General features: G+C 49.9%; 1 protein-coding gene across 1 annotated transcript in view; it reads left to right on the forward strand.

The window, feature by feature from the left end:
* Positions 1-24,284, forward strand: part of LOC123350247 (deleted in malignant brain tumors 1 protein-like) — a 271,642-nt gene that overhangs the window by 1,381 nt on the left and 245,977 nt on the right. The window contains exons 2-5 of the mRNA XM_044988732.1: positions 9,370-9,396; positions 10,799-11,128; positions 16,916-17,245; positions 21,630-21,959. Coding sequence (XP_044844667.1) covers positions 9,370-9,396; positions 10,799-11,128; positions 16,916-17,245; positions 21,630-21,959 — 1,017 coding nt within the window. The remainder of the gene's footprint in view (positions 1-9,369; positions 9,397-10,798; positions 11,129-16,915; positions 17,246-21,629; positions 21,960-24,284) is intronic.

The raw sequence follows: 24,284 nt of genomic DNA on the forward strand, positions 1-24,284 counted from the left end.
GACACAGCCCTTCTCAGACTCAGGTAGGCACTGACAGAACCTGGAGAACAAAGACAAGTTAACAGTAAAATCTCAGCTCCCTCTCAGTACCCATCAGCATTTCCAGAGGGCCAGCAATCCACTTTGTAAGTCCAAACAGAGAGACGATGACTTTGTCACTAGACACTAAAAGAAGAGCTCATCACTGAGAAAGTTTGCAGATGAGGTAGTTGGGGGAGTGTAAATAATGAAGAGGACAGGTGGAGAAATCTGATGCTTGGTAAACTGGGTGCAAGCAAACAATATGCATTTTAATACAACAACATGCAAATGTATAAATCTAGGCACCAAGAACATGGGCCATACTTACAATGTGAACTCTCTCCTGGGAAGCAGTGCCCCTGAAAAAGATTTGGGGGTCACAGTGGATAATCAGCTGAACACAAGCTCCCAGTGAGACACTGTGGCCAAAAGAGCTGCTGTGATCCTGCGATGCACAAACAGGGGAATCTCTAGTAGGAGTAGAGAGTTTATTTTACCTCCGCACTTGGCACTGGTGTGATCAATGCTGGAATCCTGTGTCCAGTTCTTGTGTCCCCAATTCAACAAAGATGTTGATGAGTTGGAAAAGGCTCAGAGAAGAGCCGTGAGAACGAGGAAAGGACTAGAAAACTTATTTAATCTATTTAGCTTAACAAAGAGAAGGTTAAGGGGTGACTTGATCACAGTCTGTAAATATCTACACGGGGAACAAGTATTTCATAATGGCAGGGCCGCCCGGGCGGGGGGCAAGTGGGGCAATTTGCCCCAGGTCCGTGGCTGCGCCTCCGCTTTCCTCCATCCCCCGGCGCCTCAGTGCACCGCGTCAGGAGCATCCCTGGACAGCGCTGCTGTGGCATGGCTCCGGCGGGGCCTGAAATCCTCCCACTGAGTCAGAACTGCGTGGTAAGGGGGCGGGGCTGTGAGCTCCAGTCCCGCCGGAGCCATGCCGCTGCAGCGCTGTCCAGGGACCAGGGCATCTCCTGGACACGGTGTGCTTAGGCTCCGAGAGAGGGGAGAGGTGGCGGTAACCCTGGAGTAGCCCTGGACAGTGCTGCTGGGGTTGCGGTGGAGAGCGCGTCAGGGCATGGGGAATGTGGGGGGGGGGTTGGATTGTGGGCGTTCCGGAGGTCTGTCAGGACTCAGTGGGGGGGGGTGAATAGGGGTCAGGGCAGTCAGGGGATGCGGGGTTGGGGGATGTGGGGTTCCGGGGTGGTGGTTGTGGGGGCAGTGAGGGGACAAGGAGCAGGATGGGTCAGGGATTCTGAGGGGGGGGTAGTCGGGGGTAGGAAGTGGGTGGGGGTTGGATGGGGTCAGGGCCAGGCTGTTTGAGGAGGCACAACCTTCCCTACCCTGAAGCTTGTTCAGCAGTTTGAGGCTTGCAGACAGCTATTTAACACGAAGAGCCAAGCTGTTTTCTTTTTCCTTAGGGCTACCATCCCTTTCATTTCTGAAATGCCAAATTATAGTCTACATTTAATTTCAGTGCCACAGGGAGATTCACGTCAGGGGAGGGTAGCTTCATTTAAAAGTAGCCACTTTAGATTAACAGTGATAGAGCCAAGAGAGCCATGGGGGAGGGATCACATGAGAAGAGCAATATCCTACACCACCTACCTCCTTCCCAACCCTACCAAGGGAGACACCCCCACCCCCCGCATTCCCCGAGGCTCCAGAAGGGTTAATTCAGTGGTTCTAAAACTTTTGTACTGGTGACCCCTTTCACATAGCAAACCTCTGAGTGTGACCCCCCCTATAAATTAATATCACTTTTTTATATATTTAACACTATTATAAATGCTGGAGGCAAAGCGGGGTTTGAGGTGGAGGCTGACAGCTCACGACCCCCAGTAATAACCTCGTGACCCCCTATGGGGTTCTGACCCCCAGTTTGAGAACCCCTGGGTTAATTTAATTTTAGCACCCTGTGTCCATTCACATGCATGTGCTATTTCGAGCATTTCAGTTTTCACAACATAGGCTCATCCCAGATTCTGGAACAAGCTCAAATGCTCAGTTCATGGAGTATGTACATAAACTATACTAAAAACAAACCCACAGTAAATGTCTCCAGTTTGTGAGGGACCCCATGAAGCCAGTCTCTAGGAAACAGATAAATTCATGGATGTTAAGCCCATTAATGGCTATTAGCCAGGATGGGTAAGGAATGGTGTCCCTAGCCTCTGTTTGTCAGAGGGTGGAGATGGACAGCAGGAGAGAGATCATTTGATCATTACTTGTTAGGTTCATTCCTTCTGGGGCACTTGGCATTGGCCACTGTCAGTAGGCAGGATACTGGGATGGATGGACCTTTGGTCTGACCCAGTATGGCCATTCTTATGTTCTTAAATGAACCCAAATTTATGGAGACAGATATGAGTCAAGGAAGCCAGCAGAGTATCAGAAACCTGGAAAAATCTCTGACTGGATGGGCTCAGGTGTTTGGTCACAAGCTGAGGTGGTTCAAAAGTTTTGGATTTTTTTTAAGCAATTTTTTTTATTGTTTCTTTAAACAATCAAACACAGCAAGGAGCAAATATTTGGCCACACACTTCTGAAACCCCAAACCATGTTCAGGTTTTGGCAGACTAATTTCAGCTTTTCAATAAAAAAAACCACAATAAATTTTGAAGGAAAGCAGACAATGTCTGTCATTTTTTCTGCTTTTTAAAACCCCTAGTTTTTTATCCAAAAAACGTTTTGATGGAAAATATTTGTCTGATCCTTTTAATGAGCTTTAGTGCCTTTTAGCACTAGCTGATGCTGAGAACCAGTGATACCTTGTAAAGGTGACTTGAAAAGAAGTTTTCTCAAAACTGGGTTTGTGCCGATGTGGAAGGTTTTTAAATGTTTATTTTATCCAGGGCTGCCCGGGGGGGCGGCAAGTGGGGCAATTTGCCCTGGTCCCCACAGGGCCCCCCATGAGAATATAGTATTCGATAGTATTTTTATGCAAGGGGCCCCCAAAATTGCTTTGTCCCAGGCCCCCTGAATCATCTGGGCGACCTAGCAGAGAAAGGGGGAACAGGATCCAGTGGCTGGAGTTGAAGCTGAACAAATTCAGACTGGAATGAGGCTGTCATAAACAGATAGTTAAGGGTTAATGCCTCTTTTACCTGTAAAGGGTTAAGAAGTTCACCTAGCCTAGCTGACACCTGACCAGAGGAACCAATGGGGGGACAAGATGTTTCAAAAGGAAGGAGGGAAGTTTCCTTTGTTTAGAGTCAGTTTCAGTTTCAGCCGGAGTGAAAAAGATCAAGGAACCAGCCTCTTATCAGAGTAGTAAGTTTTAGAAAAGAATAAATAGGTTTATGTTTATTTTCTTTCTGTAATTTGTCTTGGCATTAGGGGAATAATCAAATTTGTATATTCTTGTGTGTAATAAGGCTTTTGCCCAGGGGAACATCCTGTGTTTTAAATCTGTTGTCTGTGAGATCAGCTTGTATGCTGTCTCCCAGAGATTTTTTCTTTGACCTTTCTTTTCTTTAATTAAAAGCCTTCTTTTTAAGAACCTGATTGATTTTTCCCTGTTGTTGGATCTGGACTCACCAAGAATTGGTGGGGGAAAGGAGCAGAGATGGTTAAATTCTCCTTGTAATAAGATCCAGGTGTTCACCAGGAAATTGGTGAAGGAGTCTCTCAAGACTACCCAGGGAAGGGAGTTAGTCCTTGGGAGTAGTGGCAGCCTATTGATCTAAGCTAGTAATTAAGCTTAAGAGGTTCACATGCAGGTCCCCAGATCTATACTCTAAGGTTCAGAGTGGGGGTAAAACCTATGACAGAGGCATTTACCAAGGATCGTGGTGGATGCTTCATCATTTTTGACAACTTTTAACTCAAGATAGGATGTTTTTCTAAACATTCTAGGAATGATTTCAGGGCAGGTTTCTGGCCTGTGCTATACAGGACTCAGACTAGATGACCACAGTGGTCCCTTTTGACCTAAGAATCTATGAATCTGTAAAACCCTCGAGTCAGACTGAAACTTTCTATCATCCTATGAGATAGTGCTGGGTGTGCGGGGCTGGGGCAGGTTTGTGGAGCCCCTGGACTCTCACAAAGTTGCAGAAACACTTTGCATTCAAAGTTTCTCCCTTGATCTGAGAGCAGCACTGCTGGGCCCCCAGGTCTGGTGAAGAATTCATTCACTAGAATGAACATATTACATTGATTCATTGTGTACTTATTAGCCTCAGTGAAATCCAAACTGATTATCAGCTCACCCACGATCCTGGCTTCTTACTCGAATTCCAGTGCTCCTATTTTCAAACCCAATTTCCCCCATTTTTGGAAGGATGCAACTCCTCAGTCAGGGGCCCTGTCTACACTGCGCACAGAGCCAGCTGCAGGGGTGTGAATTGCAGAGTGCACCAAAGAGCTGCACTTGGACTGACCTGTGTGGATGCTGCTGGCACGAACTGAAGGTTCCTAATTTGAGTTAACGCCCTGTGAAAGAGGACTAGGGTAACTATGGTAACAACCCCTCCGTACACTGGGAGGGCAGGGGGAGTTCACATGCTGCAACTGCCCCCACCCCACACATGCTGCGGGGGAGTGGGGGGCAGGGGAAAGTCACACACTGTAACTATCCTGCCCTCCCTCCCCCCGCCCATACACATACACACTGAGGAGAGCGCTAGGCCGGGCCAGACCTGGGAGGAGCAGGGCATCATGCTCCTGTCCCACGTGTGGTCTGGCTATAAAACTTGCACGTCCACCCCAGCTGTGTTCATCGTTAGATCCTTTAATGCCCTGCCAGGTACGACTGAGGTTCAGCTCTATAAGGGATGTTACACCCAGCACCACCCAGTGGCTGAGCAGAGAACTACAGGTTAACATCCCAGTCCATCTCCCCCATTAAGTTCCATGTTCCTGCCATTTATTCACACTATCAGGCTGGCTGTGAAGTTCAGGATGGATCAGTCTGTCCAGTGACTCTGAACCACCCTGGGCTCCTAACTGAAAAATGCCAACGTGTAGCAGCTTGGCCATCTGGCTGGCCGCTAGTTACAACGACTGACTGGGGTTGTTCTAGAATCCTTGTGTCGTCTTCTCATTCGGCATCCACCGTCTGTCGGGTTTGCTCTGTGGATGGTTTCTGTTGAACTCCCCCTGTCGGTCTCGGTCACGGTGATCTGGGAGCTGAATTCTTTTCTTTGATGACAGCTGGAGCCGTCCAACCTTTCTCTCCATCCAAGTTGAGGTGAACACGGTCACCGGGTTCCAGACCCGGCAGGTCTCAGACAGAGTCATGGGCCTTGTAAACGTGTCTGTCGTGTAGGAGCCGGCTGCTGGCACTGGGTGGGTTGTTTGGCTGCCCTCGCCCCATGCCAGGAGAGAGGGGAGGGGTCAAGGAGCAGTTGGGACCCTGGGACTGAGAGGGCCTCTGGCCAATCAGAGAACTCCAGACTAGGGTCAATGGATAGTAGCCAGTGCCCCAAGTCAGTCTGATTGACCAGGCAGCTGGGCCAATCAGAGAGCCCGGCTAAGGTCCCAGCCTCTGTGCATGCTGGGGAAGGAGACAGCAAGAGCAGCCCCAGGGGAGGATCTGGGGCGGAGCCAGGGGGAGAAAAGCCGTGTGAGAGGGTGGGAGGGGCTGAGTAAAGACCCAGCCACATATGTGGGAGCTAGTGAGGGGGGCAGGGCTGGGGCCAGCAAGTGGGATGAGGGTCAGTAAGGGGATGGGGTCAGGTTTGATGAGAGGCTGGGGCAGGGCCCAGGGTGAGAGTCGTGTGGGGCTGGGCCAGGGTTGGTGAGGGGGTGGGGCCAGGGTGGGTTGTAGGGCAGGGCAATGGTCAGTGAGGCAGGCAGGGTGAGTGTCAGTGCGAGGGGACAGGGTTAGCTAGGGAGGTGGGGCTGGGGTCAGTGATGGGAGCAGGGCCAGTGAATGTGACCAGGAACAGTGCAGAGACAGGGCCAGGATCACTGAGGGGGGTGGGTCACAGGTCAGTGAGGGGCGGGGTCAGGGACATTGAGAGAGTGAGGCCAGCAAGTGGGTGGGGGGAGGATTGATGAGGGGCTGGGGGTGGGGCAGGGAGTGGGGCCGGTGAGCATGGTGAGACTTGGTGAGGGGGGCAGGGCAAGAGTCCGTAGGGGAAGTGCAGGCCAGGGTCAGTGAGGAGGGCAGGGTGAGAATTGGTGAGGGGGACAGGGTGAGAGTCTGGGGGGGTGGGCAGGCCAGGGTCAGTGGGGAGAGCAGGGTGAGGATTGGTGAGGGGGGCAGGGCCTGTGAGTGGGGTAAGTGCTGGCAAGTCGGGTTTGAGGCAGGGGGGTGGCCGGGCCAGGATCAGTCAGGAGGCGGAGTGAGGAGGAGTGGTGAGTGGGGTGAGGTTCAGTTAGGAGGGTGGGGGGTTGGACAAGGGTTCATGAGGGGACAGGGCCATGTCGTGACACGGTGACAGGCCCAGCCTGGCAGAGCCCCACGGAGGGGAGTGAACCCAGCAGCAGAGACAGGGGCCGCAGGGGGGCCTGGAGGATCATGACCTCACTGTGAGGGAGCAGGAGACAGGCAGAGACCCAGCGAGGGGGAGTGAGTGGGCAGCTGGGAGGGCCCAGAAACAGCTTCCCATACACACTGCCCAGAGACCCACCATGCAGGGAGCCAACGGCATCCAGCAGCCCCTGAGCCAGGCTGATGACTGCAGCCAGCTCTGCAGAGGCATGTCTGAACTGGTCCTGTGGCAAGGCCCCTGCATTAGCCGAGCATGGCCCGAACAAAGGCAACCCCACCTCGCAGCAGGCTGGGGAGTCCGCGGCTCAGAGGAGGACGGGTTTTTCTTTTCTCAATTTCTCTCCTTTTCAGTTGACTTTTGGCTACAGGGGCTGAGCAGCCTGGGGCATTCACTGGTGTGGGAGGTGGGTCTTTGTCACGGACAAAAGCTACTGCGGTAGAACATCTAGTGACCCACCCCATACTCTCTCAGGGGAGAAGATGTGGGGCTAGCGCAAAAAGAGAAAAAAGGGGGGAAGTCTGGACACTGCTGTGATAATTTGTGTGGAGCGTCGAGGGAAGCCATAACTCAGGGGATGGAACATCGCTCTCATCACACCCCCTTCTGGTGCTTGAAAACCGAAGAGCCAAATTTCAGCACCCAGAGAAGAGACTGTTACTGCTGAAAGTGTGTTGGTTTGTATGTGTACACACAGAGTAAATAGTTCAGTGTGCTTCCCATCCGGGTGTAGCCTGCAGTGTGATGATTTGTTTAGTATATTTTAAAACCTTTCAGCTGCTTAGTGTATTCTGTAGCCTGCTAACAAGTTTTCTCCCAGTTTCGGGCTGTTCCTGAGAGAGATAAATCAGTTATATTTGAGTTGGCATTTGTGTGTGTGCCCCTTTTAACAGTTTAGGTGTGGATACAGCTACTACCCCAGTTAGGGGAATGTTACTCATTGGGAATCTATCTAGTAGCCAGGCAGGAACCCCACTCCAGCTCACAGATGGACCCGATGTGGATAAGAGGAGAAGCTGGGGAGGAGGTACTGTGGTGAGGGGACAAGGCAATGTGGAAGCCCATTTGCCATAGTTTCCAGTGTTCAGATTCAGTCCTGGGGTCTCACGAGCAGCTGTGAGGTCCCACAAGAGGGAGGATGTCACGGACTCACAGGACTTGTGCTCTCTCTTGGCTCTGGAAGGTCCCTAGGAGGAACCCCCTTCAGTGCGACAGCCCTGCTCAGGGGTCCACTCTCCCTCAGGGGTTAAGCCATTGTGCATGTAGGCTGGGATTTGTCCCTCTTAGCCTGGGTGTTCTCTCTCCTGGCTTCAGGGGTATTATGATAATCAGCTTTAACACTCTAGCATCTGTTTAAACCTTCTAACACTACAGCTACACTAGACAGTTTACAGTGGTGGAGCTGCAGCGATGCAGTGGTGCTGATATAAGCTCTCTAATGTAACCACTCTGAGCTGACGGGAGAGCTCTCCAGTCGTCTTAACTACTCCAGCCCCATGAGCGGTAGTAGCCATGTTAGTGTGAGAGCTTCTTCCGCCCACATAGTGCTGTCCATACTGGTGCTTAGGTTGGTGTAACTTACATCGCTCACGTGGAGGAGTGGGGTGGCTTTTTCATACTCCTGAGCAACATAAGTTATACTGCAGCAAATGCTAGTGTAGACATTGCCTAAGCTAGTTTCATGTTTTTCAAGTTGCTCCTGCCTTTGGTTCTGTTGTTTGACTAATTCAGACTGGTTTGCTATTTGAATAGCTGGGGCTAGAGTTAAATCTCTCTTCAGCTGTAGCTGCTGTGAAAGGATTTTATCTGTTAGCCCAATAACCAGCTTGTCTGTGATATTTTCAAGCTTTGCATTCCCAAAATCACAGTTTTCAGCCTATCTGTGCGGAGCTCTTATAAAACATTCCAAACTTTCCCCTGGGTCTTGAGTTCTCTGTGAAAACAAGCTCTTCCATAAGCCGCGTTTCTCTGAGATATAAAGTATGCATCAAACATAGCCAGAGCCCTTTCATAGTCACCTTTGCGACTATCTTCAGTAACGTGAAAGGATTTAAAGATATGCTATGCCAGCTTCCCGTAGCCGACACTAAAGAAGATACCCGCATCTCTCCAGTGTCTTTGTGCAGCTTGACAGCAATGTGAAACCTTGTTTCCAGTGTGTCTATGGTGAAGTTTGTGAAAGCTGAAGTTCTCTGGGGCACTGAAGAGTGGCCCGGTGACGAGATCCTGCAACCTTTGTAGCTTTGTTCTATTTCTGTTCTTAGTTTCCTCCAGACACCGTCGTGTTCTTCTGTACCAGACATGGACTGGTCACAGAGTTTGCTTTTACAGACCACAATCCTTTAATGCTCTGCCAGATATGGCTGTTGTTAGCTTAAAAAAAGGTATTTTACACAAATCACCACCTAGGGGCTGAGCAGTATAATGCAGTTTAGCACTGCATTACACAGCATGTGGGGCTATCACACTCCAGGTTGGGGGGAAGCCAGGCCTGAGGGGAGCAGGGTGTGGGGGTCCTTCGGAGGTGCAGGCAGTGTGAAAGCAGGTGGCTGAGTTTGGAAGGACTGGTGCAGTGTCACTGGTTATGACGTTGCTCACCAGGTCTTGTCTTTTGCTGGCTACTTAGGGCTCTTCTGCACTGGAAACATTACAGTGGCAGCTCTGCAGCTACAGCACTTCTGTGTAGATGCGACCGACACCGACAGGAGAGGCAGGAGGGTCAATCCACCTCCCTGAGAGGCAGTAGATAGGTCACTGAAATACAACATGCAGCTGAGTCTTTTCTCTCAGTGCATCAAGAGATGGCAGGGGAGAGCTCACTTACATCAGTCAGTGTTTGGAGATCCCCAAGGTGACCAGACATGGAGACAGAGACTTACCTCATCTCTTTGCTTTCTTTCAGCTTCCATGACAGGATTCCCCATGACAGGTAAATACAAACATAGGCAGAGGGTGTTTGTGGCGGGGTCTGTCTGTATGTGTGGGGTGCATGCTGCAGTGTGCAGCTCTCTCATAAATTGGGATGATGAAGGGCAGAGTTAAGGTTATTTAATCTAGTCATTCAATAGTAGGAGTAAAGACCTGGGTTCAAATCCTGCCTCCACAAGACTCAGCCCACCACTTCTTTAATTTCCCCACCAGTGAATTGTTAACAAAGCAGGCTGTGTGGCAGAGTGCGCAGAGCACAGGACATCCTGGCTGTTGGATACTGGTAGAAATCCCCAGCCATCCAGCGTCTGAAGGGCTCACCCTTGCCCAGTAAGGCCAATTGAAATTTGGGCTCTGGCAGCGGCTGGCTGAGCCGCATCAGTCTGGGGTGATCCCAGTTTTACCCTGGGGGATGATCTGCCCCAACAGATATTTTTGCGTTATTGTTAGAGCTGTTTCAGCTCAGCTCTGGCTGTGGCTGGTGAGTGGCCCCACCCCTGCAAAGGGCAAGTGGAGATGCTGTGTACTGACACTGGGGTGCTGTGATGCTAGCTGGGGCCTGCAGGAGATGGGCTGCCGTGGTGCTGTCACCACAGGACAGTGCTCAGTTCAGCACGGGGCCGGCCCTGTCTGTCTGGACGCTGTGGAATATAGAGGAGCCGAGTCAGCCCCAGTCAGGGCCAGTAGAGGCTTTGGGGGAGCAGAACTACAGCCCTGTGAGGCTGCTGCTGTTGGCTCTGGTCAGGCAGGGTCATTGGGGTGCAGACACGGAGGGAGCCCAGGCAGGGGCATAGGGCAGTTCAATCTCCTCACCATTACGCCCTTTGCCCCTCGGCTGGGAGCCGCTCAGACTGAGGGCTGGCCTGGCCTGCACACACCTGTCCTGTCCTGGAGGGGAATTAACCCCAGCAGCTCATTTCACATTTTGAGCATCAGAGAGCTGCAGTGGCTGTGACTTTCACTCACTACCAGCTTGGACCCAGGGCCCCAGATGTGAAAGCCCAGTGCCTGTTCCCCCCACACCAGCCACTGTCCCTGTTTGAGCTGGGGCCAAATGGGAACCGGTGCTCTCCGGGGGAAAAGCTCCAGGTCTCCTTCCCCCCGTGTACTGCATCAGGTCATCCCCCTCACACAGACTGTACTGGAGCTGGCATCCCCTGTGGGGAAAGACCCTGTGTCCCATTCTCCATCCCACGAGTCATCCATTCCCCCCTGCCTGGGACTGGATCAGAGCTGGTGACCTCCAGAAAGGAACCCCCCAGTGTCCTATTCTCAGTCCCCCTGAGCCAGCCAGTCTGCCACACAGGGACTGAATGGGAGCCAGAGTTAACAATAGGGGAAAAGCCCCATATTCCTTTCCTCTAGCCCATCCCTGAGTGTTTATTTCCTTGGGGTGTTTGCAGACTCAGGCATCCCAGAACTAACTCAGCTCCGATTGGTGAACGGTTCAAGTCGCTGCAGTGGGAGAGTCGAGGTGCTTCACAACCAGCAGTGGGGAACCGTGTGTGATGACAACTGGGATTTAACTGATGCTGGAGTCGTGTGCAGGCAGCTGGGCTGTGGGACGGCGTTATCAGCCCCAGGAGGGGCTCGATTTGGGCGAGGATCAGACCCTATCTGGCTGGATGATGTCAACTGCGCAGGGACAGAAGCTGCCCTCTCCAGTTGCAGGGCTCGGCCTTGGGGAGAGAATAATTGTAACCACAGAGAAGATGCTGGTGTTGTGTGCTCAGGTAACCTTTGTCTACCACCATACATATTACAGGGAGCAGGGTGGGAAGCTCATTATGGGGCATTGTCCCCTCACAGCCAGTGCTGACACCAGCATGGTGCTTGTAGCCTGTGATTCAGGGAGCAATATGGCGGTTCCTGTAGGAGCGCTCTCCACTCAGTCTGTGCTGATCCCAATTCCCCTGTGCGGTTCTATGGGCCTGTGCTGCAGGGAGCGGTGTGGGGGATCAGTAGGGGACACTCACGTTCTCCCCTTGAAGTAAGTGCTGGCCCAAGTTCCCTAGTGTGGTGCTAGGGAGCCTGTGCTGCAGGTTGAGAGGTGTCAGTAGGGGGCGCTCTCCCTTTGTAGTTGTGTTGGCCCTAATGCCCCTATGCGGTGCCATGGGGAAGCCTTGGCTGTGCCTACTGGGGGGCAGCTCCCCAACTCCCTCAGCCACAGGCCACACAAGCCGTGCCCTCTAGGCCTTGCGGGGGTGTCACTTCTCTCCAGGTTGGCAATAAGCACACTTCATCCCTCAGCCCTCCGAGCGTCCCCCTGCAGCACCCAGTCCCTGTCCTGCTGGGCATTCACAGCAGTCACAGATCTGCTGCTCCCAAAGGAACAGGGTCCCAAGGTGACAAGCTCCACCTCTCATCTCCGCTCCAATCAACACAGAGCCCTAGATCCCAAGGACAGGTGATTTCACAGAGTGTAGAGATTCGAGGGGCAGTAAGGGGAAGGGTTGGAAAGAAATGGTTCCATGGCCAATAAAATCAGATCACGCTGACTACAGCCTAGACCAGGGGTAGTCAACCTATGGCATGGGTGCCGAAGGCAGCACGTGAGCTGATTTTCAGTGGTACTCACACTGCCTGAATCCTGGCCACCAGTCCGGAGGGCTCTGCATTTTAATTTAATTTTAAATGAAGCTTCTTAAGCATTTTAAAAACCTTATTTACTTTACATACAACAGTTTAGTTATATATTATGGACATAGAAAGAGACCTTCTAAAAACGCAAACATGTATGACTGGCACATGAAACCTTAAATTAGAATGAATAAATGAAGATTTGGCACACCACTTCTGAAAGGTTGCCGACTCTTGGCCTAGACTCATTGAACGAGATACTTTTCTGTCTGGTAGAGCAGTTCTCACCCCTCAGTCCTTCCAGCGTTTTACTCCAGGCTTGGCTGTGATCTCCTGTTCCTGAGACAAACACTGTCAGTCGCCTCCTGGGTGAAAGGGAGCTCTTGTCCCCTCTCCTCTTTCTTTGTAGGTACAGACCATTGTCTCTTCCCAGAGGAGGTCTCTCTTCAGAGACTTGTGCTGAGGGTCCTTTGTCTTTGTAAATTCTCAGCCCCCCACTGGGCCCAGACAGTGAATATAGCCTGTCTTCATGGCTGTGCTTTGTTCTATGTGCTGATTGGCTCAGCCGAAGGGATTGCCATGGCACAGGTGACAAGCTTCATTTCAACACTTCTGGGTGTCATATTCTAAATTTTACATCTCTCGTCAACTGTGTCCCATAGAAACATCTTGCTCCCATTAGGTCGACCAGCGGGCTGCTGGCTCTTGGTAGAGACCTCACATACCACCTCTGGCTCTGGGGAGCTATTGTGCATATATCTCACCCAGGGGATCCCTGTATAACTCTAGTATCAGAGGAGTAGCCGTGTTAGTCTGGATCTGTAAAAGCAGTAAAGAGTCCTCTGGCACCTTATAGACTAACAGAAGTTTTGGAGCATGAGCTTTCGTGGGTGAATACCCACTTCGTCAGATGCATGACATGCATGTCATGCATCCTACGAAGTGGGTATTCAACCACGAAAGCTCATGCTCCAAAACTTCTGTTAGTCTATAGTCTATAAGGTGCCACAGGACTCTTTGCTGCTTGTATAACTCTAGGCGTCCCTGTGCCCTCTGCCAGTTGGCGTGTAGTTATCTCTGGGCCAGACTCCTCTGCGGCACAATGGGGACATGGGGAACTGTAGCTCCCATTGGTTGGATTTGGTGTCAATGGAGCCTGCAGCCGCTCACTCAAACTAAAAATCCAGGGCCAATTTCTCAAGAGTCCGGTTCCCAATCACCGTGTTCTGGTGGATTTGCATTTCAGGGGATAAGTCCTGAAGTTGTAACTTCTCCAAGAGCAGGACACAAGAGACGCAATTCTTCCTCACTTCCTGTCCTACACAGCCTACATATTCCCTGTCCTGTTTCTCACCTGCCCTGTCCTACCCCAGAAGTGGCTGCATGTCAGTGGGGGGAGTCTTCTTCTTTTGTGTACGTCACAAGTCGATATCTATGTAACCTTTCTGCCAGTGACATCGGAAGCAACCAGGGCTGGCTTCAATATCTAGGGGTTCCTTTCCAGCAATATAACACAGATCCGGCTTGAGCATCCACCCAGTAAGCTGGTACAATTACACACCATCCCCTGGGTGCTTCTACAAGGCAAAGCTTCTCCTCTTGCAAGCGCAGAGTCTCAGTGCAGAAAATAAACTTTTTTATAAAAAGGTGGAAGCCTCTTGGCATTAACTTGGGAAAACGCCACAAACAGGATTATAAACATAGAACCATGAGCAAAACACCTACCCCGGAGTATTTTGGGCAGTGTCTTTTGCCTCAGGTTCTTGAATCCAGCAACCAAAAGTTCCTTTAAGGTGCCCCTCCCTTCTCCCTCAACTGCACCCCACTCACTGTGGTTGTCCTTGGTTAGTGAAGACCCAGAGTTGAGAGGTGCACCTGTTTCAGTTCAGCTCCCACCATGGGGCGGAGAGGAGAGCGCCTGGCTCGCTCTGCTGTCTGGGTGCTTGCTCTGGTGGCATCTGCCCTGCCAGTCACTCACCACTCTGCTCGCCCTCACCTTCTGCTGCCCCCGGCCTCTCTACTGTGACCTCTGTAGGTCGCTCTCTTGAGGCTCCACCCAGCTCTCAGTGACTGTCAGCTCTTAGTGGGGAACCCTCAGTGCTGAAGCAGGCTGGGCAGAAACATTGTCTCACAGCAGGTGATTTCAGCTCTAGTGATCACTTAAACCGAAAAGACTCCTAATGGAGCCTTCATTAACTCTATCTTTGAAGAGTGGTGAGGGGCAGATTGAACCATGGCTAGACCTCATACACAGAGCCCACACCCCTCAGCAGGAACACCCATCTCCACCCCCTCTCACTCTTGATAGGGGTCTGGTGTCTGAGCCCCCTGGTTAGTGAGTTCAGTTCAGTTGTGGGTGACCCCCTCAGTCAGGGCAGGCTAAGCACTGTTCTGCTGCCCTTTACTCAGCCAATCAGGACAATAACATTTAACTGTCCCCGCATTCAGGAACAGATTCTAAAATTTCATTAAAGTTAATGTTTAAAATTAAATATACACAAGTTAAGAGGGAAGATACTGCACATCTGGACTCAGGCTTGAGTTATGAGGGATTACAGGTGTAACCCTTTTGCCCCTCTGAGTTGGCAGCAACAAGGGCCGGGTTCAGTATCCAGGGGTTCCGTTTCAATAACGCAATGCAAAACCAGCTCGAGCCCCCACCCAGTGACCTGGGACAATTACATACCACCCCCCGGGCGCCTCTAGGAGGCAATACTTCCCCTCTCGCAATCACAGAGTCTGAATGTAGCAAAATCCTTTTAATAAAGGAGGGAAACAATGTGGCATCATATTGGGGAAACACCACAAACAGGATTCATAACGTAAACCATGAGCAAAAGACCCACCAAGTAAGTTTTGGCAATGTCCTTTTCCCCTTAGGGTCTTAAGTCCAATCACCCCAAAGTCCAACAACCCAAAAGTCTCTGTCCCTGGTCAGCACTGCCCCAGAGTTCAAAAGTTTATCTGCAGAGTTTTACCGCCCCCAGCCTGGGTGGAAACAGGGGGAGGGGGGACACACAGGGTGTTAAGGGGCACCTTACATGTGCCGGGGCCGACTGCTCCACCTCTCCGTGGAGTTCTGCTGCAGTCTTCACCACAACGAGCTCCACTCCACTCACTCTGTGCCACTCCTCCAGCCGATCCGTGAGCCGCTCCGCTCGCTGTTCCGTGGGCTGCTCCATTCTGCCAGCCACTCAGCAATAGATCTTCAGGCTCCCCCACTAGTTAACTCAGCGATCTCAGCTCAGTAAGTTTAGCTCTTTTAGCAATTTCAGCTTGTAGTAGGGGAGCCCCAGTGCTGGTGCACCAGTGGCCCAAAGTGAATTCAACTCAGCAGCCTCTAGATGGACTCCTAATGGAATCAAAATTAGCTCTGCTCTTTAACAGTGGAAAGAGGCAGAGGTGCAATTGGTGTTCCAGGCCCTCAAAAGAGGCCCATACCATCAGGTACACACACCAGTCCCCAACCACTTTCAATTCACTGGGTTTTGGCACCCATGTCCCTTGTCTAGCGAGTGCTACTTAATTGATGTTGAGACTCTCTGTCATAAAGCAGTCTCATAGTTCCTCATTCACATAATCAGGGTGACAACACTTTATTCCTCCTGCCCCAATAACAAAGAAATTGGGGATCCCAGAACTGTCAAAATAACCATCCCAGGCTGCCGTGGTCTATGATAGGCAGGGTGGGTGTGCCAATGCAAACACCTGAAATTCCTTTCCACACTCCCTGAAATTCTTTCCACACACCCCATAATTCACCACCAGATGTCAGGGTAGAGCTCATCCTGACTCTGCTTACACAGGTATGGGTTACAAGAATCACAAGATACATTTAGATCACATAACCAGCATAGACCCAGATTGGGGTGTGGGACTTTTTAAAGCATCACCCATGGAATGTATTAAGAGTCCAAGTGAGTATCAGTGTAGCAAATAAGTACATGGGTGGGGTGTGTCCCTTGGTTCATCAGGGAAGGAAGTGGGTTATTGCCCTGGTCGGCGGTCTCGATTACTCAACGTGGTATTGATGGTGTCCCGTGATGTGTTCCGTATAGATGTCTCTGGACCACCTGATGGTGTCAGACACCATGAGCTGTCTCATAGGCCGGGTGTAGGGTTGTAGAGTGATTTTTAAACCAGCACCCACCAACACAGCTCTGTCTGCTGGATACCTAGGCAGAGTGGGTATGTTCATGTAAATACAGTCTGGTCCTGAAGCCTTTCCCCCTTACCAGCTTATCACTAGCTGTCAGGGGAGAGCTCATTCAGACCTTGCTCACCTCTAGCTTGTTCAGCCATCTGACTGTGCATCCTCAAGCTCCAGTCTTCTAATGGGGCTTTGCTCCACCACCTGTGACTGTCTGTATTGGTGCTCCACAGGCACACTGAGAAGATCAGGTTAAGGCACGTTTCTGCATTGCAGCAATTCCTCTGGCCTAGTCCAGGATCTGTGTCCCAGGTTGTAAACGGGCAAATACAAGTTAGGACTTCTGAAAATCCATCAGCATGGCAGTCTCTCTATCCCAGAGTTGCTGCCCCTGTGTGAGGACACAGCTGTCAGCCCAGCTCTGCCATCATTCATCTGAGACTGGAACTGGGCTGGCAGCACTAGACACGAGTGCAGCAATGGCTGCCACAAAACGATGTTACCAAGTCAGTCATGGCAAGTCAGTAGGAACCGCAAGGGCAGGTGTTTGCTTCAGGAGGGGGTCGATCTACTTGTAGGAAGTGTGCATTGCCTCTGCACTGGTCGGAACCATTGTCAGCCTTGTGGGCAGCAGGTTCCTGCCAGGCGTCATTGGGCTCCGGGCAATTCTAAGGGGGATGGACTCTGGGTGAGGTTTTCAGGGAGCTATGGCGCCAACTCATGTAAATGCAATTCTGATGTCAGGCTAAGGCAACCACTAATGAGTGTTTCTTTCTTTGGGGGTTTGCAGACGCTGGTATCTCAGAACTGGCTCAGCTCCGACTGGTGAACGGCCCGAGTCGCTGCGCTGGGAGGGTCGAAGTACTTCACAACCAGTTGTGGGGAACCGTGTGTGATGACAGCTGGGACTTACAGGATGCCAGAGTTGTGTGCAGGCAGCTGGGCTGTGGGACGGTGCTATCAGCCCCAGGAGGGGCTCACTTTGGGCAAGGATCTGACCGTATCTGGCTGGATGACGTCAACTGCGCAGGGACAGAAGTTGCTCTCTCCAATTGCAGGGCTCGGCCATGGGGAGAGAATAACTGTAACCACAGAGAAGATGCTGGTGTTGTGTGCTCAGGTAACTTGCATCCATGACGTGACTGTGGGTGGTTCAGGGATCGGGCTGGGAATCTTTCAGCAGAGACCCATCTCTCCTGTCTGAGTCAGCACTCACCCCAGTGCCCCAGCATGGGGCTAAGGGCCTGTACTGCAGGGAGCCGGTTCGGGGTCACATTAAGTGTCACTCTTCCCGTAGTGTCAGTGCTGACCCTATTTCTCCCACACAGTTCTACAGGCCTTTGCTGCAGGGAGTGGGATGGTGGCTCAGTAGGGGGCACTCTCCCCACAAAGTCAGTGCGGGCCCCAGTGCCCGAGCGCACCACTTAGGGCTTACACTGGAGGGAGCAGTACATGTGCCCCTGTGAGAGACCCTCTGTGGTTAAGCACTGGAATGAGTTACCCAGGGAGGTGATGGAATCTTCATCCTTAGAGGTTTTTAAGGCCTGGCTTGATAAACCCTTGGTAGGATGATTTAGTTAGGGTTGGTCCTGATGACCTCCTGAGGTCTCTTCCAACTCTAATATTCTATGACCCTCCCCATTGCTGATCGCGCTGATCCCCCTGCCCAATACAGCACAATGGGGCACTGGGTAACCATAGATCCCATTTGTGGGATTTGGGGTTGAATGGATCCTGCAGCCACTCAGGGATCCCTTTATGAAGTGTGGGGTTCCTATCACCGTCACTCCGGGTGATTTCCATCTCAGCTAATTACCCCTGAACCTGTAATATGCCCCCACTGCTGTGACTGGAGTGAGGGTTCTTCCTCACTTCCTCTCCTACACAGCCCATGAGTTTCTGTGCCCTGTCTCTCATCTGCCCTGTTCCACCCCACAGGTGGCTGCATGGTAGTGGTGGGGAGTAGGGCTGTCAAGTTACTCAAAAAATAATCGTGCTTAATTATGAGAGAAATAATTAATCATGATTAATTGCAAAATTAATTGCCCCTTTACACAATAATAGAATACCATTTTATTTCAATTTTTGGGATGTTTTCTACATTTTCAAATATATTGATTTTAATTACAACACAGAATACAGTGCTCATTTTATATTTAATTTTTATTACAAATGTTTTCACTGTAAAAAAGAAACATCATAAATAGTATTTTCAATTCACCTCATACAAGTACTGTAGTGCCAGCTCCTTATTAGGAAAATTTTACTTACAAATGTAGAATGATTTACAAATAATAACTTCAATCAAAAATAAAACAATGTAAAATTTTAGATCCTACAATTCCACTCATCTAGTTCAGCTAATTGCTCAGATAAAGAAGTTTGTTTACCTTTGCAGGAGATAATGCTGCTTGTTTACAATGTTACCTGGAAGTGAGAACAAGCATTCACGTGGCTCTGCTGTAGCTGGTGTAGCAAAATATTTATGTGCCAGATATGCTAAATGTTCATATTCTATTCTATGATTCTATGTCCCTTCATGCTTCAACCACCATTCCAGAGGACATGTGTCCATGCTGATTATGGGTTCTGCTCGATAACGATCCAAAGCAGTAGAGACCGACAAATGTTCATTTTCATCATCTGAGTCAGATGCCACCGGCACAAGGCTGATTTTCTTTTTTAGTGGTTTAGGTTCTGTAGCTTCCACATTGGAGCGTTGCTCTTTTAAGACTTCTGAAAGCATGCTCCACACCTCGTCTCTCTCAGGTTTTGGAAGGCACTTCAGATTCTTAAATCTTGGGTTGAGTGCTGTAGCTTTAGAAATCTCACATTGGTACCTTCTTTGCATTGAAATTTGCAGTGAAAGTGTTCTTAAAATGAACAACATGTGCTGAGTCATCATCCGAGACTACTGTAACATGAAAGATATGACAGAATGCAGGTAAAATACATAGCAGGAGATACACACTTCTCCCCCAAGGATTTCAGTCACAAATTAAATTAACACATTACTTTTTTAACAAGCCTCATCAACATGGCAGCATGTTGTCTGGAATGGTGGCCGAAGCATGAAGGGGCATGTGAATGTTTAGTATATCTGGCACGTAAATGCCTTGCAATGCAACCTGCAAAAGTGCCATGCAAACGCCTCGTCTCACTTTCGGGTGACACTGCAAATAAGAAGCAGGCAGCATTATCTCCTGTAAATGTAACAAACTTGTTTAAAGGACTGACTTAGCAAGAAGTAAGACTGAGAAGATGTGTATAAGATCTAAGTTTTACATTGTTGTTTTTTTTTGAGTGCAGTTATGTAACAAAATAAATCTACATTTGTAAGTTGCACTTTCACAATAAAGAGATTGCACTACAGTACTTGTATGAAATGAACTGAAAAATGCTATTTCTTTTACCATTTTTACAGTGCAAATATTTGTAATCCAAAATACATTAAAAGCTGTTTTTTCCGGCACTTCACCAACTGGAAAGCTCTATATATCGGCATTTCTGATCATAGAATCATAGAATATCAGGGTTAGAAGGGAACTCAGGAGGTCATCTAGTCCAACCCCCTGCTCAAAGCAGGACCAATTCCCAACTAAATCATCCCAGCCAGGGCTTTGTCAAGCCTGACCTTAAAAACCTCTAAGGAAGGAGATTCCACCACCTCCCTAGGTAACCCATTCCAGTTCTTCACCACCCTCCTAGTGAAAATGTTTTTCCTAATATCCAACCTGAACCTCCCCCACTGCAACTTGAGACCATTACTCTTTGTTCTGTCATCTGCTACCACTGAGAACAGTCTAGATCCATCCTCTTTTGAAACCCTTTTCAGGTAGTTGAAAGCAGCTATCAAATCCGCCCTCATTCTTCTCTTCTGCAGACTAAATAATCCCAGTTCCCTCAGCCTCTCCTCATAAGTCATGTGCTCCAGCCCCCTAATCAGTTTTGTTGCCCTCCGCTGGACTCTTTTCAATTTTTCCACATCCTTCTGGTAGTATGGGGCCCAAAACTGGACACAGTACTCCAGATGAGGCCTCACCAATGTCAAATAGAGGGGAATGATCACATCTCTCGATCTGCTGACAATGCTCCTACTTATACTGCCCAAAATGCCATTAGCCTTCTTGGCAACAAGGGCACACTGTTGATTCATATCCAGCTTCTCGTCCATTGTAACCCCTAGGTCTGTTTCTGCAGAACTGCTGCCTAGCCACTTGGTCCCTAGTCTGTAGCAGTGCATGGGATTATTCCGTCCTGCTCTTATTCCGTCCAACTCTGCACTTGTCCTTGTTGAACCTCATCGGGTTTCTTTTGGCCTAATCCTCCAATTTGTCTAGGTCCCTCTGTATCCTATCCCTACCCTCCAGTGTATCTACCACTCCTTCCAGTTTGGTGTCATCTGCAAACTTGTTGAAGGTGCGTGCAGTCCACGCCATTCCCCAGATCAGTAATGAAGATATTGAACAAAACCGGCCCCAGGACTGACCCTTGCGGCACTCTGCTTGATACCGGCTGCCAACTTGACATGGAGCCATTGATCACTACCCGTTGAGCCCAACAATCTAGCCAGGTTTCTATCCACCTTATAGTCTTTATACATCTTCATTGAAATGCCAGTTTATAGTCCGGTTGGTGCGTGGCTAGCAGGGTGTTGAGGCGCAGGGTGTGCATCACAGGCTCTGGGAGGGACTTTGGGTGTGGGAGGAGGCTTAGTAGGTGGGAGGCGGTGTGGGGTGTAGGATCCGGGGGCCAGTCACCTTGGAGGGCTCCACCCAAGCGACGCCCTGTCCCGGGCTCCGGCTACTCCTCAGTGGAGGCGTGTCAGGCAGCTCTGCGTGCTGCCCCCCAGTGCCAGCTGCACAGCTCCCATTGGCTGGTAACCACGGCCAATGGGAGCTGCGGGGGCGGCGCCTGCGGGAGGAAGGAGTGCGCCAAGCTGCCTGCCATGCCTCCCCCACCTCGCAGATGAGACAAGTTGCCACTTGCGGGGAGCCACCCGAGGAGAGTGGCCCCCGGATCTGGCACCCCGCACTCCATCCCACACCCCAACTGACTGCCCTGAGACCCCTCCCACACCCAAACTTCATCCCAGAGCCCATGCTCCACACACACCCCTTCCCCAGCCCCCAGGCTTGCACCTGCTCCCGCACCCAAACTCCCTCCCTCTTAGTTAACCAGCATTTTTCATTTACCGGCACCCCCCATTCTCCCAACATGTCGGATAAAACAACTTTAACTGTAATAATATAAAGCAAGCACTGTACACATTATATTCTGTGTTGTAACTGAAATCAATATATTTGAAAATTCTTTTAATCAGGATTAATTTTTTAAGTTAATCGCGTGAGTTAACTGTGATTAGTTGACAGGGAGTGAACCCCTAACAGGCTGTTGCAGAGGCTGTTCAGACCCGTCAGTGGGAGGCCCTAAGTTCACCAGTGTCACTAGTGATCAGATGAACAGGAACCTTCCTGAGTGTTTCTTCCTTTGGGGGTTTGCAGACGCTGGCATCTCAGAAGTGGCTCAGCTCCGACTGGCGAATGGCCCAAGTCGCTGCGCTGGGAGAGTCGAGGTGCTTCACAACCAGCAGTGGGGAACCGTGTGTGATGACAGCTGGGACTTACAGGATGCCAGAGTTGTGTGCAGGCAGCTGGGCTGTGGGACGGCGTTATCAGCCCCAGGAGGGGCTCGATTTGGGCGAGGGTCAGACCATATCTGGCTGGATGACATCAACTGCGCAGGGACAGAAGCTGCCCTCTCCAATTGCAGGGCTCGGCCTTGGGGAGAGAATAACTGTAACCATGGAGAAGATGCCGGTGTTGTGTGCTCAGGTAACTTGCATCTATCACGTTACTGTGGGTGGTTCAGGGATCGGGCTGGGAAGCTTTCAGCAGAGACCCAGCTCTCCTGTCTGAGTCAGCGCTGACCCCAGTGCCCCAGCATGGTGCTAAGGGCCTGTACTGCAGGGAGCCTGTTCATGATCACAGTAAGTGTCGCTCTTCCTGTTGTGTCAGTGCTGACCCCATTTCTCCCACACAGTTCTACATGCCTTTGCTGCAGGGAGTGGGATGGGGGCTCAGTAGGGGGCGCTCTCCCCTCGCAGTCAATGCTGGCCCCAGTACACCACTTACAGCCTGCGCTTCAGGGAGCAGTATGTGTGTCTCTGTGAGAGACCCTCCCTATCGCTGATCACGCTTATTCCTCTGCCCCACTACAGCACAATGGGGCTCTGGGTAACCGTAGACCCCATTTGTAGGATTTGGGGTTGAATGGATCCTGCAGCCACTCAGGGATCCCTTTATAAAGTGAGGGGTTCCTATCCTTGTCACTCCGGGTGATTTCCATCTCAGCTAATTGTCCCTGAACCTGTAATATCCCCCACAGCTGTGACTGGAGACAGGGATCTTCCTCACTTCCTCTCCTACACAGCCCATGAATTTCTGTGCCCTGTCTCTCATCTATCCTGTTCCACCCCACAGGTGGCTGCATGGTAGTGGTAGGGAGTAGGGCTGTCAAGTTATTTAAAAAAATCATGATTAATTGTTAGATAAAAAATAATCATGATTAATCGCACAATTAATCGCTCCTTTACACAATAATAGAATACCATTTATTTCAATTTTGGGGGATTTTTTCTTCGTTTTCAAATATATTGATTTCAGTTACAACACAGAATACAAAGTGTACAGTGCTCACTTTATATTTTTTATTACAAATGTTTTCACTGTAAAAAAGAAACACAAGAAATAGTATTTTCAGTTCACCTCATACAAGTACTGTAGTGCCAGCTGCTTATCAGGAAAGTTGAACTTACAAAAGTAGAATGATTTACAAAGAATAACTGCAATCAACAATAAAATAATGTAAAATTTGAGATTGTACAAGTCCACTGAATCCTACATCTTGTTCAGCCAATCGCTCAGAGAGACAAGTTTGTTTACATTTGCAGGAGATAATGCTGCTTGGTTCTTGTTTACAGTGTTACCTGGAAGTGAGAACAGGCATTCATATGGCACTGTTGTAGCTGGTGTAGCAACATATTTATGTGCCAGATGCGCTAAAATTTTTTACGTCTCTTCATGCTTCGACCACCATGCCAGAGGACATGCATCCATGTTGATGATGGGTTCTGCTCGATAACAAACTAAAGTAGCACAGACCGACAAATGTTCGTTTTCATCCTCTGAGTCACATGCAACCAGCAGGAAGTTGATTTTCTCTTTTGGTGATTCAGGTTCTGTAATTTCCATATTGGAGTGTTGCTCTTTTAAGACTTCTGAAAGCCTGCTCCACACCTCATCCCTCTCAGATTTTGGAAGTCATTTCAGATTCTTAAACCGTGGGTCAAATGCTGCAGCTAGCTTTAGAAATCTCTCATTGGTACCTTCTTTGCGTTTTGTGAAATTTGCAGTGAAAGTGTTCTTAAAACGAAAACATGTACTGGGTCATCACCCGAGACTACTGTAACATGAAAGATATGGCAGAATGCAGGTAAAATACATAGCACGAGATACACAATTCTCCCCCAAGGATTTCAGTCACAAATTAAATCAACACATTACTTTTTTAACGAGCATCATCATGATGAAAACATGTCGTCTGGAATGGTGGCTGAAGCAGGAAGGGGCATGTGAAAGTTTAGCATATCTGGCACATAAATACCTTGCAATGCCACCTGGAAAAGTGCCATGCGAACGCCTCTTCTCACTTTCGGGTGACATTGCAAATAGGAAGCAGGCAGCGTTCTCTCCCATAAATGTAAACAAACTTGTTTGAATGATTGCCTGAACAAGAAGTAAGACTGAGGCCTTGTCTACACTACAAGACTATTTCGAATCTACTTAAGTCGAATTTGTGGATTCGACCTTATGAAGTCGAATTTGTGTATCCACAGTAAATACACTAATTCGAATTTCTGAGTCCACAGTAACGGGGCTGGCATCGACTTTGGAAGCGGTGCACTGTGGGAAGCTATCCCACAGTTCCCGCAGTCCCCGCTGCCCATTGGAATGCTGGGTAGAGCTCCCAATGCCTCCTGGGGGAAAAATGTGTCGAGGGTGCTTTTGGGTAACTGTTGTCATTGAACCGTCAATCACGCCCTCCCTCCCTGAAAGCTCCGGCGGGAAATCTGTTCGCGCCCTTCTCTTGTCAGTTAC

Source organism: Mauremys mutica, chromosome 15 (assembly GCF_020497125.1).
Source record: "Mauremys mutica isolate MM-2020 ecotype Southern chromosome 15, ASM2049712v1, whole genome shotgun sequence".
Lineage (NCBI taxonomy): Eukaryota > Metazoa > Chordata > Testudines > Geoemydidae > Mauremys > Mauremys mutica.